Source organism: Gymnogyps californianus, chromosome 1 (genome assembly GCF_018139145.2).
Source record: "Gymnogyps californianus isolate 813 chromosome 1, ASM1813914v2, whole genome shotgun sequence".
Classification (NCBI taxonomy): domain Eukaryota; kingdom Metazoa; phylum Chordata; class Aves; order Accipitriformes; family Cathartidae; genus Gymnogyps; species Gymnogyps californianus.
In genome coordinates this window covers 204851366-204866047 of record NC_059471.1, presented here as the reverse complement: position 1 = coordinate 204866047, position 14682 = coordinate 204851366, and the positions used below count along the sequence as shown (strand labels likewise).

Below are 14682 nucleotides of genomic sequence, written 5' to 3'. Positions count from 1 at the left end.
TCCTTCACACTGCTTCCAGAGATGGTAATAAACAGTTTGTCAGCTCCGAGCAGAGCAGCAGGGGCAGGATGTCACGCTGTAAATCGTCATACCCTCCTGTCCTCCAAAGAAAAAGTTGTACAAGATGACATAAAACCTTTTGAATGAGATTAGAATAGACTTGTTTTAAATCAAGAATGCCCAGGTTTTGAATTAGCCATGAAAATGGGTAATAAAACATGCACAATGATTACCATAAAGAAGTCTACGTTAGTAAGTTACTGCATTAGAGAAAAATGCTGGTTTTTTCTTAAGCCGAGTATGTCACAGCAAACCTGATGCCCTGGTGAGATTATTGCTGGCTAAATCTGACTAAGAGTTAGGATTATACTTTCAATATATTTATTGGGGATACACACACACACACCCCCCAAACCACCCCCCAACCAAGAATAGCCTAATTTTTTCTCTACATATGTATAGGCAAGCTTGTCCTTGGGTTTCAGGAACAAAGTATTCTTCTTCTTTGGAGTTATTTTACTCCTTTTGATAGGCTTCTAGCTGAAATTCACAGACTTCTAAAACTTTTAGAAAAAAGCTAAAGTAGAGACAACCTTCATGGATTTAATTTTATATGATACATTTGAAGCTCAGACAGCAATTTGGTCTGTTATAAAAAACGATGAGCAGCTTCTGTTATAAAACCCAGCTATATTCATATACTGAATATTCTGAAACACTAATTTATTTGGCTTGTGCTTTACGTGCTTGGATTTTGCCCCAAGGTAGATTTTACTAAAATAAAATTTGCTCAAAGTTGAATCCAGACACTGATGCTAATAGGGGAGGGTTTTGACTAGCAGAGCATGGGAATCCTGAACAGCTCCTGACCGCTGCTTTGTTAATTCTACCTAAACCAAATAGGAAAGAATAGGAAGGGAAACAGAAGTATGCTTCTCAATTGCTTTGCTGCTTGTTTCGGAGGATTGGTAACCCATAGCCGGGACCTGACCAGCACTGACCACCTGCAACATGTCTAACTGAGACTTTTTTGCCTTTTTTTGGTAAGTCTTGTTAAGCTGATTTTGATGTCTTTCAATGCCATCTAAAGTACTAGTGAATATTTTGCATACCTTATTTTTTAAAAAATCAAGTAGGTAGAAGTGCTAAGAGCATAGTATTTCAGGAGAGATGTTATGAAGGCACTTCATATCAGGTATTTGTATCCAGGTATTCAGTTATTTGTATCCAGGCTGACAATGGCAGGCAAAATTAATTCTCACTACGGCTTTGCCTCCAACTGTGTCAGATTTATAGAAACCCGAGTCATACGGCTCTTGGTCTCTAAGATTTCTTAACAGAATTGATTAGAAGGTGGTGTTTTGCTGAGATAAAACTGGGTGCCATCTGCAAGGGAAGCAATATTTTGCTCTTTATAGACTGTGACGTCCTCTGCCTCTTGACAGCCTCTTGATAGTTTCTGCAAGTGCTTCTGTGGATAAGCAGATGAGATATCTAATGCTGGCTTTAAGGAGAATGAGTCTAATGTGGAACTGTACAGGAGAAAATCACACAAAAAATTTGTAGAAGGGTTTGAATTGTGTCCTGACTGCAGCCTGAAAAACAAAAGGGACCTGAAAAGAATCCCATTTATCTAATGCTAGAAGATTGTTTTTATTCATTTTGTTAATGTGATGAATAATGATTAGTGTTTGCTAAGGATTATGACTTGCTGATATCACTTGAATTAAGCCAAACTGGATAGTATAAATTACTAGTGGTCAAATTTGGCTGGCTCGCTAATAGTTTTTTCCAAATTAATGAACCATACAGTTTGGTATCATGAATGCTCCGCAGATCCTAATTTTTTTTAGGTGTATGTTTATATTAGCTTCTGGTTAAGAACCAGGTGATTTTAACCATGTTAAAAGATGGAATATTTTGTGCTGGATGTACCAGAAACACTGGTACAAAAATGTGCAACTGTTCATCGCATTCTGCCTCTGAAAACTTCCTCAAGAGAAGGTCGCAAGAGCATTTTAATTTTTCTTTGAAGCCACAACTTTGAATTTAGTCACAAGTGTGATTTTTAATTATGACACATTTTAGATCTTTAGACTATTTTTTTAAAAGTTTGCCTTTGTTTATAGAACAAGTTCAGAGTACAAATAAATATTTTAAGTGTAAAAAATCTTCAAATTAAAAACTGCAAGAACTGTATTCTATTTTGTAATTGTAGCCTACCTTTTCAGGGTAAGAATCAAATATTTTTATTGCTGGCTGCTTTTTTCTCTCCCTTGTGAGAAGAGGATTTTGACTATCTGCACCCCTGTATGTGTTCTAATAAACAATCTGAAATAAATACCTGACACTAGAAAACAAAAATGTCAATGGTGTTTGACTTTTTGGTAAAAATCAGATCTACTCTAGCATTAGTGAGAAATATGAATTTTGAAATGCAAAGGCTCAACTATTTATTTGCTCAGGTTTCAAAGAGCAGCTAACTTTTGTTCCACAACAGCTTTAGGCTGTTGCTCCATTTTGGAAATGCTGGGTAGCTACATCTAAATAAAAATAAAGGGTTGACAAGTATGCTAAAAGCCTCCACTGTAAAACTGTAAAAGATGAGAAAAATAATTAATAAATAAATTTGATAAAAATTAATCAGAAGGACTTCAGAAATGAAGTCCTAAAAATTAATCGGAGGTCAAACCCTGAGTGGACAGGGCCATGAGTCCTCGCCCAGAGGGTGCTCCTGGTTGGAGTGTGGGGGGAGCACTGGGGCAGGTGACCTCCCACAGTCCCTTCCCACACACCTCCTTCCAGGAATCCCAATAACAGCAAAGGTACTTTTTATGAATTAATGCAGCTAATTTCCTTTAGATGAGAGGTAAAGTCTGAGGAAATACTTATCTGGCTCAACTTCCTCTTAGTCTATTTATATTCAGAGATATGATGTGCTTCCTGCGCGCACACAAATTTGTTCTCTTCTAATGAACAAGATCAGATCACAATTCATATTGCTTTTTGTGCTGAGAGCATTAAGGAGAGAAAAATAAGCCAGGCAGAAAGCTGTATTTCCTTTATGCCAGTTTCTGATTTATTCTGATGTAAAGATGCTCAGCTATTTATAGTGTCTCTTTCTGAGATATAGCCAGCAGGTATGTGCTTGGGTAATGTGTCTGCTGCCAAATAAATAATTACATGATGCTTCTAAATTTAACCACTTTCTTAAGTGCACTAACATCATACAGAGCACCTTGCTGGAGGCAAAGTGAGCGAACTTGTTAAGACCTGGATGTAATGGACACCCAGGAATTACAGCTACTGAAACAACAATATCATTAACACCCCAGAAATACTCTTACAGTGGTTCTTGAATGTCTGACCAAGTAGTAAGCCCTGTGATCACTAAGCATTTTCTATTGGTATACCCGTATTTTATGCTTCAACATTATTGCCATTAAATGCTTAATGTCAGATTATGTGGAGATCCTCTAAGCGAGAGGGTGGCCTTTCAATGAAGTTGGACAAAATTTACATTATACCATCTTAAAGTAGTTCAGTAGTACACTAATATGTATCGATAAGTAGAAAGAGACGTTTTGTTTAACTCTGTTTAGCAGCCCGGGTCAGCTGCAAAGGTCAATAATCAAGAAAATGAGCACCGCAAGGTGCTGATAAGGGTATTAAAATACTGCAGGAAGGCAAATGATGTTTTATTTAGATCCCTACAGCCAGTCCATTCTAGAGAGGCAGTAGAAAACACACATTGGTCCCAAGAACTTCTGTGTAAAAGGAGATATCTTGAATATAAAGATTTGAAAGTCCTTTCCTTGCCTGCTTTAGCAAAATTCCCTGGCACCAAGAAAATCTGGGAAATATTTTTTCTTAAGCCAAGTCCTGAGCTGAGATGTCTCTCTTTTCTGAAACCCTATAAAACTGATTGCCTGCCTTTAACTTTATATGTGGGTAGATAATAATTAGTTTGGCAAAAGCTTTTTTTTGCAATTCCTGATGGGCTTTTCTATTTTTATCTGCTTTTGCTTTCATGGAAATCCCCTCCCTCGCCCACTGGAGGAAGACCCAGGAGCATTTTGCTGAGCTGGGGGCTTCTCTGTTCCCCCCCTGGGAACTACAGATGCTTTGTTGTTTGAGTTAATTCAAAAATGGACAATTTTAATCATACAAAAGTGTTATCCTCCTACAACGATATGAGCAGGATTAAGATGAAAGTCAGTCTGTAATCCAGCATTTATTATTTGCAGCGACCAATTCCGTAATGGCCCGCATTCGACTGTGAGGCGGTGGCTCGGCCACCTGCCCTGGCTCTGAATCCTGAGGCTCTCTTTATCTTTTCTGCTTTTCTCCATGCAGTAAATCTGTAACGCTCACATTTTAATTCCTAACAGTGGCAGAGAAGCCCTGGTATGGAAGTAATAAAGACAGTATTTCATTGTAACCTTGGGCTAGCCAAAACAACACAAATCATTTCACCCCAAGGCCATTAAAATGTCTTTCAAATATGGCATTAACTTTAAACTCTGGTTTCAATCTAGGCATTAGCTAGACAGCCCCTCTTGTATAACTCAGCAAAATCAATAAACACCACCTAACATTTCCACATGCTATGTGAAGTGTGCTAGATGATGTTACTTACCTGTCTTATTCTTTCACATTAGATGTAATTTATAACCTATGCATCTACACAAAGGGCTTCACCACCAGGAAGGGGAAACTAGTAGGTTTCATGTCAGGCAATAGCAAATGGCAATTTGAGTGGTGAGTCAAAAACCTTAATACTATTTTATCAGGGGGAAAATGGGAAACGAAGCAAGCAGAAGAAATGCAGAATGGTGAATGACACCAATTTTGGCATTGAATGACTTAAAATTCTCAAGCTTTTCCCAAATGTAAAGGAAAGAAATTAGGACAAAATAACCTGGGGGTTCAGATATACTCAGTGCTCTGTTCTTATTGCTTGGAGGGGACTGGATCTGAATATAGCAACAATCAAGCTTCATTTCATAATCTTCATTTCTTATGGACATCAGTGCTTTAAATTACCTATTTTAAAAACTGTTTTTATGCACTATTTAAGCTCAGTTCAGATAGGATTCTAACATAATTTTATTAGCTAACTTCCTGGTAATGAAATCCTTTGAACCTCATGCCAGCCCAAAAGTGCTCCACATTTGCTTAATGCAAGGTAGTCTATCTGTCCTGTGGCCACCAGTCCAGCAGAACTGGCCAGCCTCTTCCCTGTTGGTACCACTATCAGCACGACTGTATGGACGTGCCATGCCTGCACGGCAAACCTGGTGCTTCCTGGAAGGCATCGGAGCAGGAGAAATTTGTGTGACTGAAGGAAATCATCCATGCAGCTGACTAAAGTGCAGGAGGTGGCTCAATACGCCCAAAACATTCGGCACCACAGTTTCTACCATGACTGTTTTTGTGTTCAGCTAACAAGGTAGTGAGGGATTTAAAAGACCAAATACTCTTCCATGCTGAATTCAGAAGGGGCTTATTTTTCACTTTGGTATTTCTCTAGAGACACGTGAGTGAATTTTCACAGCAATTCTGAAGGAAATTGCTCATCTCTGACCCATTCTGCTGAGAGCAAGCCCAGTGGTACCTCATGAAATGGCTATTACAGCATTTGTCAGTCATCTGATAGCTTCTGCTAATTGTAAAACTGACTAAACAAAACTGGAAATTAAGAGAAAATGATCAGCAATGGTTCCTGTCAGCCAAAGCTATGGCCTATTTAACAAAACATGTTTGGATGTATGAATTTCTATCGAGTGGGCTGAATCCAAGCAGAGGATAAATAGACAACATAAAAGCAGTACCGTCAATATAACAGCTGCCTCCAGAACTGAATTAAAACATGATAAAAATATAAATGATAAGTGTCTTCAGACTGTTACATGGGGCTAAATGCAGCCATCGTTGTTCATGCAGCTGAGCCGAAGTGGAGTCAGGATGTTTCTGGTGGGAAGAAGGAATCGCCGTCCTGCGCAGATGCTCTGCAGAGCCCTCCAGATGCTGCTCTAGGGGACAGCCCGGAGAGATTGTTATTTCCTCTGCCGAAATACATGGGGGTCAGTGAATCAGCTGCACTATTTATGTAATTAGATAATTTTTGTAAGATTATTTTTTGTCCATTGCAGTCTTCTATTTGCTGAGGTTAAGCAGGGAAGTAAATGTGTTTTCTGAAGCATAGAAGTTTGGCAGGTAAGGACTAATCCAAAGGGCACATTCAACAATTCTGGTTATTATTATTAATTAATAATAATAATAATAATAATCTGTAGTTTGAATGTGCATCAGGGCAAAAAAGAAGTATTTCCTTTATATACACAATCAATTACATTTTATAATTTAATTCTGCAAGACTCACACTGGTAACAAAGGCAAATTACCACTACAAAAAATGAAGGAAAAAACCTAAGCCTGAAAAAAATTGCATTTTTTTTTACTAAAGGTGATAAACATTATCTGTGCTTTGTCTTCAACAAACATCACTGAGACTCTTAGCCCATGGATTTGCTGAGTAAAACAGCTCTCATGTAGATCCTAGCGACCTTGGTAGTTCAGGAAGAGTAATAGAGGCTGCTGGTTAATGATTCACTAACCTGATGTCTTAGGGTGAGGCAGGACATGACATGAAAACCCTTTTGGAAATGTTATGTCAAAGATCTGCGTCCAAATCAGTGACCCTTACTCATATGCTAATCAAAAGCAATCAATTGCATATTTCAAATAGCTTTCTCCATTACACTTACAGAGGACTGTGAAATCAGCCAGCATTAAAAATAGACTGTAAATAAACTAAGCCACATGGAAGTTCTTGGTATGTGCATTGCACATGCACCTCACCTCTTTAAAAAAATGACAGTATAAATGTAAAGTCATCCCAGGTAATACAATTACTCTTCAGTTAAGTACAGCTGATGGTCTGATGGATTTAAAAAGCTCAAGAAATTTGAAGTGAAGACAGGGGTGATTACTCAACCAGAAAATAAAGTTGCAGGAGTGGAGAGTGTGTTGAACAAGATTGGAGAAATTATTAGTTTTGTTACTGGTTTTAGTGATTATATGATAAGATTGTCAATGAAATATGTATGCATGTAAAAGCAGAAATTTTAGCATTTTATTTCCTTTTGGGAAGATAGGGAAAATAGGGACAAAGGGGATACCACTGAAAGAGGATCACCCGAGTAATGTCTCTGCACTCTGAATTAGCGGGGTTTTGTCCTTACCAAAAAGTCCTGAATAGTTGAACACCAATAATACTCTTTCTTCAATAATATTTTAACCATATTAAAAACAATAGATACACACATTTATCCGTGCTATGGTGTTCCATTAGAAAGATATTAAAGGAGATTGATAAGCTGCACGTAGGTATTGCTAGTGATAGCACTAAATTAGTTTTATCTGTATGGAACCCTGTAGATTTTATCCTTGTCAAATACTGTAATCAACAATGAACTTGGTCATCTGATGGATGTTTAGACAAAATAAGTTGGAGCAATGGAAGGGGCAATAACAACAGGTGGCAGAGGAGTGACTGGATGATGTGAAAGAAGCTAACAACATGCTTTAACTTTTGGTCAGCCCTGAACTGGTCAGGCAGCTGGACTAGATGATCATTGTAGGCCCCTTCCAACTGAAATATTCTATTCTATTCTATTCTATCCCAGAAGCAGCAGGAGAAAAGGGTCATTCTTACACTATGAGTAAGGTCCAAATGCTTCTGGTTCCAGACCAATGTGCAGATCATAACATGAGTGACCCATCTTTTGGATAATACCTACTGGGATTTTCCTGAGAGGACAAACTGAGTGCATCTGGCAAAATCACAAAGCACTCTCCCAGATTAAAGCCTACTACTAAAACCCCACACTGAAAACTGTGTTTTTAATGAAGATTGATGTGCTAGATGCATGTTTTGCTTCATGTCAAGTCTTTTCTCTAGCAATAGCAGGGACCAAGCATATGATCCATACAGCAAAGGTATCTAAGGAATTTCCAGTGTCAATCCTGTTGGTTGTCTAGGTATTGAAGATCACCTTTGCTCATGAATCCTGCATTTTAAAGTCTTTCATGTTAACAGCGAATAATGCTTTCAGAGAGTGGCACCTTCTTTGCCAGCTCAGTAGTACTCTCAGTGCCGACCAGAACTTTAGGGACAGGGTTTTGTTATTTTATTTATTGCAGGAAGAGTTATTCTGCATCATATTGAGTTTCTTGTAAGATGTTTCATTTGTCACGGTGAACATATACTCCAACTTTTTCAAGTATGCCATGGTCTTGCCACTTTAAATCTGAAGTATAAAAACTGTGGCGAGTTCTGGGCAAACATGTAGCTGTCACAGACTTTCTGTACATCGTTTTCTGGATGCCAGGAATTCTGGCATGACCACCACTAAGCTAACAGAAAGGCGTTTCAGAAGACTGCATTAAGCATAAAACAAAAGAAAGATTACAGTTAACTTTTCTTGTTATGACATGGGCACGGGCACTGATGGATTTCAAGCTTTACCTCACATTTCTTGATTTCTAAATAAGATTTTACATACTTCCACAATTTCCCTTTGACATTAGCTCTCTCTTAAGTTCACTGCAGTCCTTTGTAGGATAATTAAATGATGCTTATATAAAAGTAGTAACTCCACCACAAGATCCCAAAGAATAAGAATCATGTCTGTCAAAATGTGCTCTTTCTGTATATCAGACAGCAGTGTGCAGAACTGATAACAGTGAGCTGCTGAGAGGTTTCATTCTTAGGAATCCATGCAAATTATTTTTTTGCTTTAGTACCATATTACGTGGCACCTTTTGCATTTCATTTCAGATTCTCTTTTGCATTAAACCAAAGCCAATGCTACACAAATGAAATGACCATAACTCAGCTAAAATCGATTAGGGAAAGATGGTTTATGATTAGAAACAAATTGAAAATATTGCAAGTCACATATTTGTCATAGAAAGTAGTTTTGGGGGTGACTGAAAGTAAGGATTAATGATTGACCCAAAGTAAAATCTGTTAGATTTGGGAACCCAACTTTCACAAAAGTTCTTTATCATGATTTTTTGGAATGGAGAGTCTAAGACCAAGCTTTTTCTCCAGATAAAGCAAAAAAACCTATTGAACCTTTGGCTAGTTCTTTGTTTGCAAGACTAATGGCTTGATCTTTGAAAAATGGAGCTGAAGTGCCAAATGTTTTAAATGTTTGAAGACGTATTTCCTCTCATTAGATAAAAGAAAGCCCTTCCCCCCCCCAATCAATTTTGGTTTAATATGAAATAGTAGGGGGGTTAGATTTTTTTAGAAAATGGGAGAGGGAAGGAGAATGGCTAATTTGCTCTAGTAATGACAGAGGATCTTTGTGGTAATGGCATAAAAGTTGAAGGGAAAGCAATTTTAAAGTAGGATTCTGCCTTACAAACATTTTGTGTTTATCCAGTACATGATACTGTCAAAGTCATCCTGTTCTCAGATGAGTGCACAAGAGTTTTCATAAGAAAGCTGAAGAGTGGGAGCTTTCCTTATCAAGTTATTCCCGTTTTCAAATATTGTTTAACAGCCAGAAACGATCTAGCAATACTAAGACGTAAGGAGAGAGCTACGGAACAAAGTTTTTCAAGGTAATGTAATGTTTTCCGTTAACAATTTTCACGTTGTGACACACATCACTCCGAGGAGCACCTGCCCTGGAGGCCAGGCTGAGCGTTGGTACTCATCACAGTGCCTTCAGCTTCAGCTTGGTGTTTGACTCAGAGGCACTGCGGAGGAAGGAGGGATGGGAAGAGCCTGCCAATGCTGAACTGCCCACGCAGAGCATGCACAGCCCACATACACCACAGCCATGGGAGCATATGCTTGAAGAGGACACACAAAGAACAACGCATGAGCAGAACTGCTTGCACACCTCACGCCTTGGCATTCCTCCCTTAAAGCCTTTCCTCTTCTCCTTATGGGATTTCATGGGTCTTTTTCTTCCTGTGTTTAGCTTGGTTGCTAATTTCTCAGTACTATGAGTCACCTTCCATCATAGTGGCCTACATGAATGGTAGATCATGTCCAAGGGATGTAGCTAAGGAGAAAAGCCCGAGATTTGGAGTGAGAAATAGAGAATATTTCAGCTAATGAATCAGACTAACATTGTGTGGCAGCTGAGTCCAGAGGCTTTTGTGCAATATCCTGCAATCCCAAGCTGTTGAATTAGATGTTCTGGCCTGAGAGAGCCCAAAGGCATTGCTTTAAACATCTCAATTAACAATCCCACTGAACATTAAGGAAACTGCTAGATTTTGTCTTTCACATGTCAGTGTTTGGTCTTGGATTAATGTAGTCATGTATGATTAAGATATCTGAAGTAACTGAAGTTTTCTGCACGCTTGGGCAGACAGTGCATGAATAGGCCTTACTAATTACCTTTTCATCCTAATTAAGCCTTCATCTTAAGTGCACCTTTTCAACCCTATTGCCCTTTAAAGGGCAAGACTACCAAATAGGTGGTACATGAAGGAAACTACACAGAATATCAACTAATGAAAAATTCACTAGGGTGTTACCCTTCCTGACCACACAGTTTAAAAGGATCTGGGATTTATGGTGAAATCGGGACCATTTTTTTGCTTCATTTCCTAGTCCTCATCTGCTTATATACCTGCAAATACAAAATTCCATCTGATAATTAGTGGTGAGAGAAATCAAAGGGTATGCACTTTAATGTGGCCAAAGCTGTGTGACAAATTCAATATAAAGATACCCCCAAAAGATTACAGCTTAAGCTATTCCACAGTCGATAGAAAGTGTTAAACATTCTTTAAAAAAAAAGGCAATTCCCTTGGATGAATCCCTAAATAGGGTTATGATTAAATCAGGCATTTGGGAATAAGCTGGAAACTGGCAAATGCCTAGTTTAGATTTATGATTCTAAAGCCAAGTACTGCTGAGCTCAGCAGCAGTCCCCTGGCTCACGCCGGTTTTTATCAGTTACAAAACCAATCTGCACTGTATTTCAAGCTCAACACAGGCACATGGGGAAATGTGATACATTTTGAACTTGAGGCTGAAATTTGATTTACTCAGGTTGCATCCACCCCTCTCCTGCTCCATTGTACTGGGGATTTTACTGGTTCCTACTGGTACAAGTTAAGGTATTCTTACCATATACTCATGACAATCCTGTCATATAGGGTATTTCCTACTCAGCCTGTTCTTAACCTTTTTTTATTTGACCTTCCCCAGCTGATAGGAACAAAGGCCACTAGTGAAATCTTAAGTCTAATTTTGAAACTTCTGGGAGCCTGCACCCTTCTGCAGTTCACCTGCAGCAGACACCAGCCACCGAGCTGTGACAGCAAACATTTACCTACCAACCCATTCAGCTTACACTGCTGTTAACCACTCTGGGTCACTGGAAGAATAATCCATAGAAGATTTTTGTAAGTTTTCCTGAAAAGCAAAATTCCTCCATCATCAAACTTGCAGCATTATAAAAGTCACCTATCCTTGGGCATAGCCAAGGGTGGGAAGGCTTCTGTGGGCAAGCGACATGTCCCAGCAGATCAAGTGAGCGGCTCCCCTTTCACTGGCTGAATGAAACTGCAGGGTAGCTCCAGGCTATTTTTCACTGGAGGTGCCCAATATTTATGCAATAATTCAGTGTAGGAATGGATACATTTTTATGGCTTTTTAAAAACAGTAATTCAAAGTAAAAGGATAGCTACCAATCCTTAGAACTACTAACATTGCAGTCAATTGCAGGGTGACGGGTAATGATGACCTCAAATAGTCAAATGAACAACTTCAGGTAAAAACAAATTTAAATGATGTATTTCTGAGCCTTCTAGGATTTTGATTTCCAATCCATTAAAAAAACCCAAGCTGCTTGCCAAGCTACCCGATAGCTCTTATTTCCAGCTGAGATTTCCAGAGTTTAATCACACGTCTGCTGAGATACTTTTGGAGAATTACTTTTTTAAAAATAGGAATATGATTTGGAAACACATATCCAGGGGTCCAGTGAGGAAGCAGGCTACATTTCCTGCTTGCTTTTTTATTGAACCATTTATATCATAAAAACATTTTTCCTTCATATTTTGAACACTGAGATATGAGTTAACAAAATGAGTGTGTTCCCAATTCGCCTTCAGCCCAAGCCACAACTTCTGCCATAATTTATAGCCACAACTACACAGTGAAAATGTGCAATAACTTACAGCAGGTATTCTGAGTAATACAGCTTACAACCACACTATTGATAACATGAACTAAATAGCATTTAGTTTTGGTCTGTCCTACCTATTCTGTTTGTACAGATATGTTAAAAACAGCACTACCCAGCTGTAACTTGGAATGTATCAAGGGTTTTAAATGTTAAAAAAGTTCATTTTTTAGAAACAGTAATCATACTTCAGAGAAAGAGCAAGAGATTATAATGTTATCCATCAGGTTATAAAATAAGTAAAAAAACCCCAAACCCAAACACGACTGTGGCTCCCATCATCAGAGTATCCACTAGAGTTTCTCCTTTCCAAAGTTTAGATTAGGAGCTCTAGATTAGGAGATGAATAAATGTGCTGCAGTTTTTAAAAAATTTCTTTAATCCCTCATGTCAAGTGGAACATTGACCAGAAAGGTAAACCTGAACTTGAGGGCCATTTTTCTTTGCAGAAATTACTTTTTACACTTTCTCAGGTGAAAGAGTAAGCTAGACTTACCAAGGGAAAATTGAAGGACGGATGCAGTAGTTGTGTTAAGGCCAGTGGTGGTCTACAGGAAGAAAAGCAAACAGCAGAGGTTGTGTTAGATCAGCAAAACAATACATTCATCACTTGTTTTTCTTTGAAAGCATGGAAAATCTCTGGATACCTAGATCTCCAGTGCATAAAACTATTAATCGCCAACCCTTTCAGGTTGAGTGATCATGGACATTTCTGTTATGTCATTTTGATTATTGATATCTCATCATATGTCAAAGCTGGAAATTTTTTTCTTTCATCATATTAATGTCTACAAAGCAAGCACATTTATGTGAAACACTGGTGCTTGACCAGTGTTTAGAAGATTGAAAAAATAAACCCTATGGTTTATGGTCAGCTTAATATAAATCTGTATACACAGAATGGTTTTCACTTCTCCCAGCACAGAACAAGAACTAAAAATGATCATAAATAAATAATAAAAATAACATTAAGTAAACCTAAAATAATAAAATGGAATTTTAAGAGGGAATAACAGAACCTAAGTCTTCAACAGCAAAGCAAACAAAACCTTGGTGATACTGCATAATATATACAATGAAATTGTGTAGTAGCATCTACACACTGTTGACATCCAACTGAGAGCTAGAAACAGGCAGAAAACACCAAGAAGCTCACTCTGTATTCAGCACACTACCCTCCTTTGAGGCCTTTCTTTCTGCCTTCTTTCAATGACCTCATATTTCAGTAGTTCAAATTAGGACTGTTTTCCTGAAAATACTATAAGATAAAAAGCACTAGAGTGTTGTGAAGGACACCTGTTTATTTTCAATTCATTTTGAAAGTTGGACTTAACGGTACTGCTACATAACAAGCAAGGCAGAAGCACTGCTTAAAAACACTGCCTCATTTAGTTATTTTGTCAAAGAGCTGAAAAATCATTGCAACTGTTTAGCAAGCTTAAAGACCAACTGGAGGGTCACGCCAAAAAGAGGAGACTCAAAGTTTGGTTCATTCACTTTAGCAAAAGACCCAACCAAGATAAAATTTATCATTATAAGCAGATTTTAGAGGCTACATTGAAGAAGGAAAAATGTACAAGCTGAAAGACAATGGCAACATTAGATCAAAAGAGAAAAGGAAAAAAGGCATGACCTGGCCAGACAGTAAGTTTATACAATCATAAAAGAAGTCATCTAATTGGAAGAACAGGGGCAGCAAACACCTTAAATAAACTCATCTGATATTGTTGCCAGTGGTGCCTGCATCCTAGATTTCAAGACCTTGGAGTTGTGCTCCCATGTCAGACACTACACACCAATAATTCATGTCATTTCCCATGAAAGCAGCGACAGACTCTTCCATTGGATGTGCTCCTTGTGATCTGCATCCATGTACCACATCATATTGTGGATACGCCACAGAGAAGTCAAACTTCTGAGTAAATTCAGCCCCAGAAGTAAGGTCCTGGGGCTAGCAGGCTTTGGCTACCAGAGCTCAGCTGGGAATCTGCATGGAGGCAGCTCCAAGCTGAGCACCCGGAGGACTGGAATGATCCTCCTGCTTTGCTTGTATGAGTGATGTAGAGCAAACTGAATAGTAGATAAGAATGAAAAAACGTGGTAATCTGCAAAATATAGATAAACATTTGAGCTCATGGACACTAAACTGTCATTTTCTAAAAGTGCCAGCACCCAAGTAAAGATTAGACTCAATGACTTGGAAGATGCTACATTCTTTCAAGCACCAATTAACTATGTCAGTATTACAAAGGCAATTTTATCAGCATTTTGTAATGATGAACAGTACAATTTCTGCATGATTTCCCTAAGTCACACGGTGAAAACAGAGATTCTTCCATTATCAGGTATTTCTGCACTCTTTAATTATCTACTATGCAGACAAACATGAAAACTGCTGAGAGAGATCTCTCTCATGTCTGAAGTTCCTTATTACCCTGTGCATCGCTGCATGACA

At 38.4% G+C, this 14682-nt stretch overlaps 1 protein-coding gene across 1 annotated transcript in view; it reads right to left on the bottom strand.

Annotated features, from left to right (window-relative positions):
* RELN (reelin) overlaps positions 1–14682 on the bottom strand; it is a 297658-nt gene that overhangs the window by 139250 nt on the left and 143726 nt on the right. The window contains exon 8 of the mRNA XM_050915640.1: positions 12724–12775. Within this exon, the coding sequence (XP_050771597.1) occupies positions 12724–12775 (52 nt within the window). The remainder of the gene's footprint in view (positions 1–12723; positions 12776–14682) is intronic.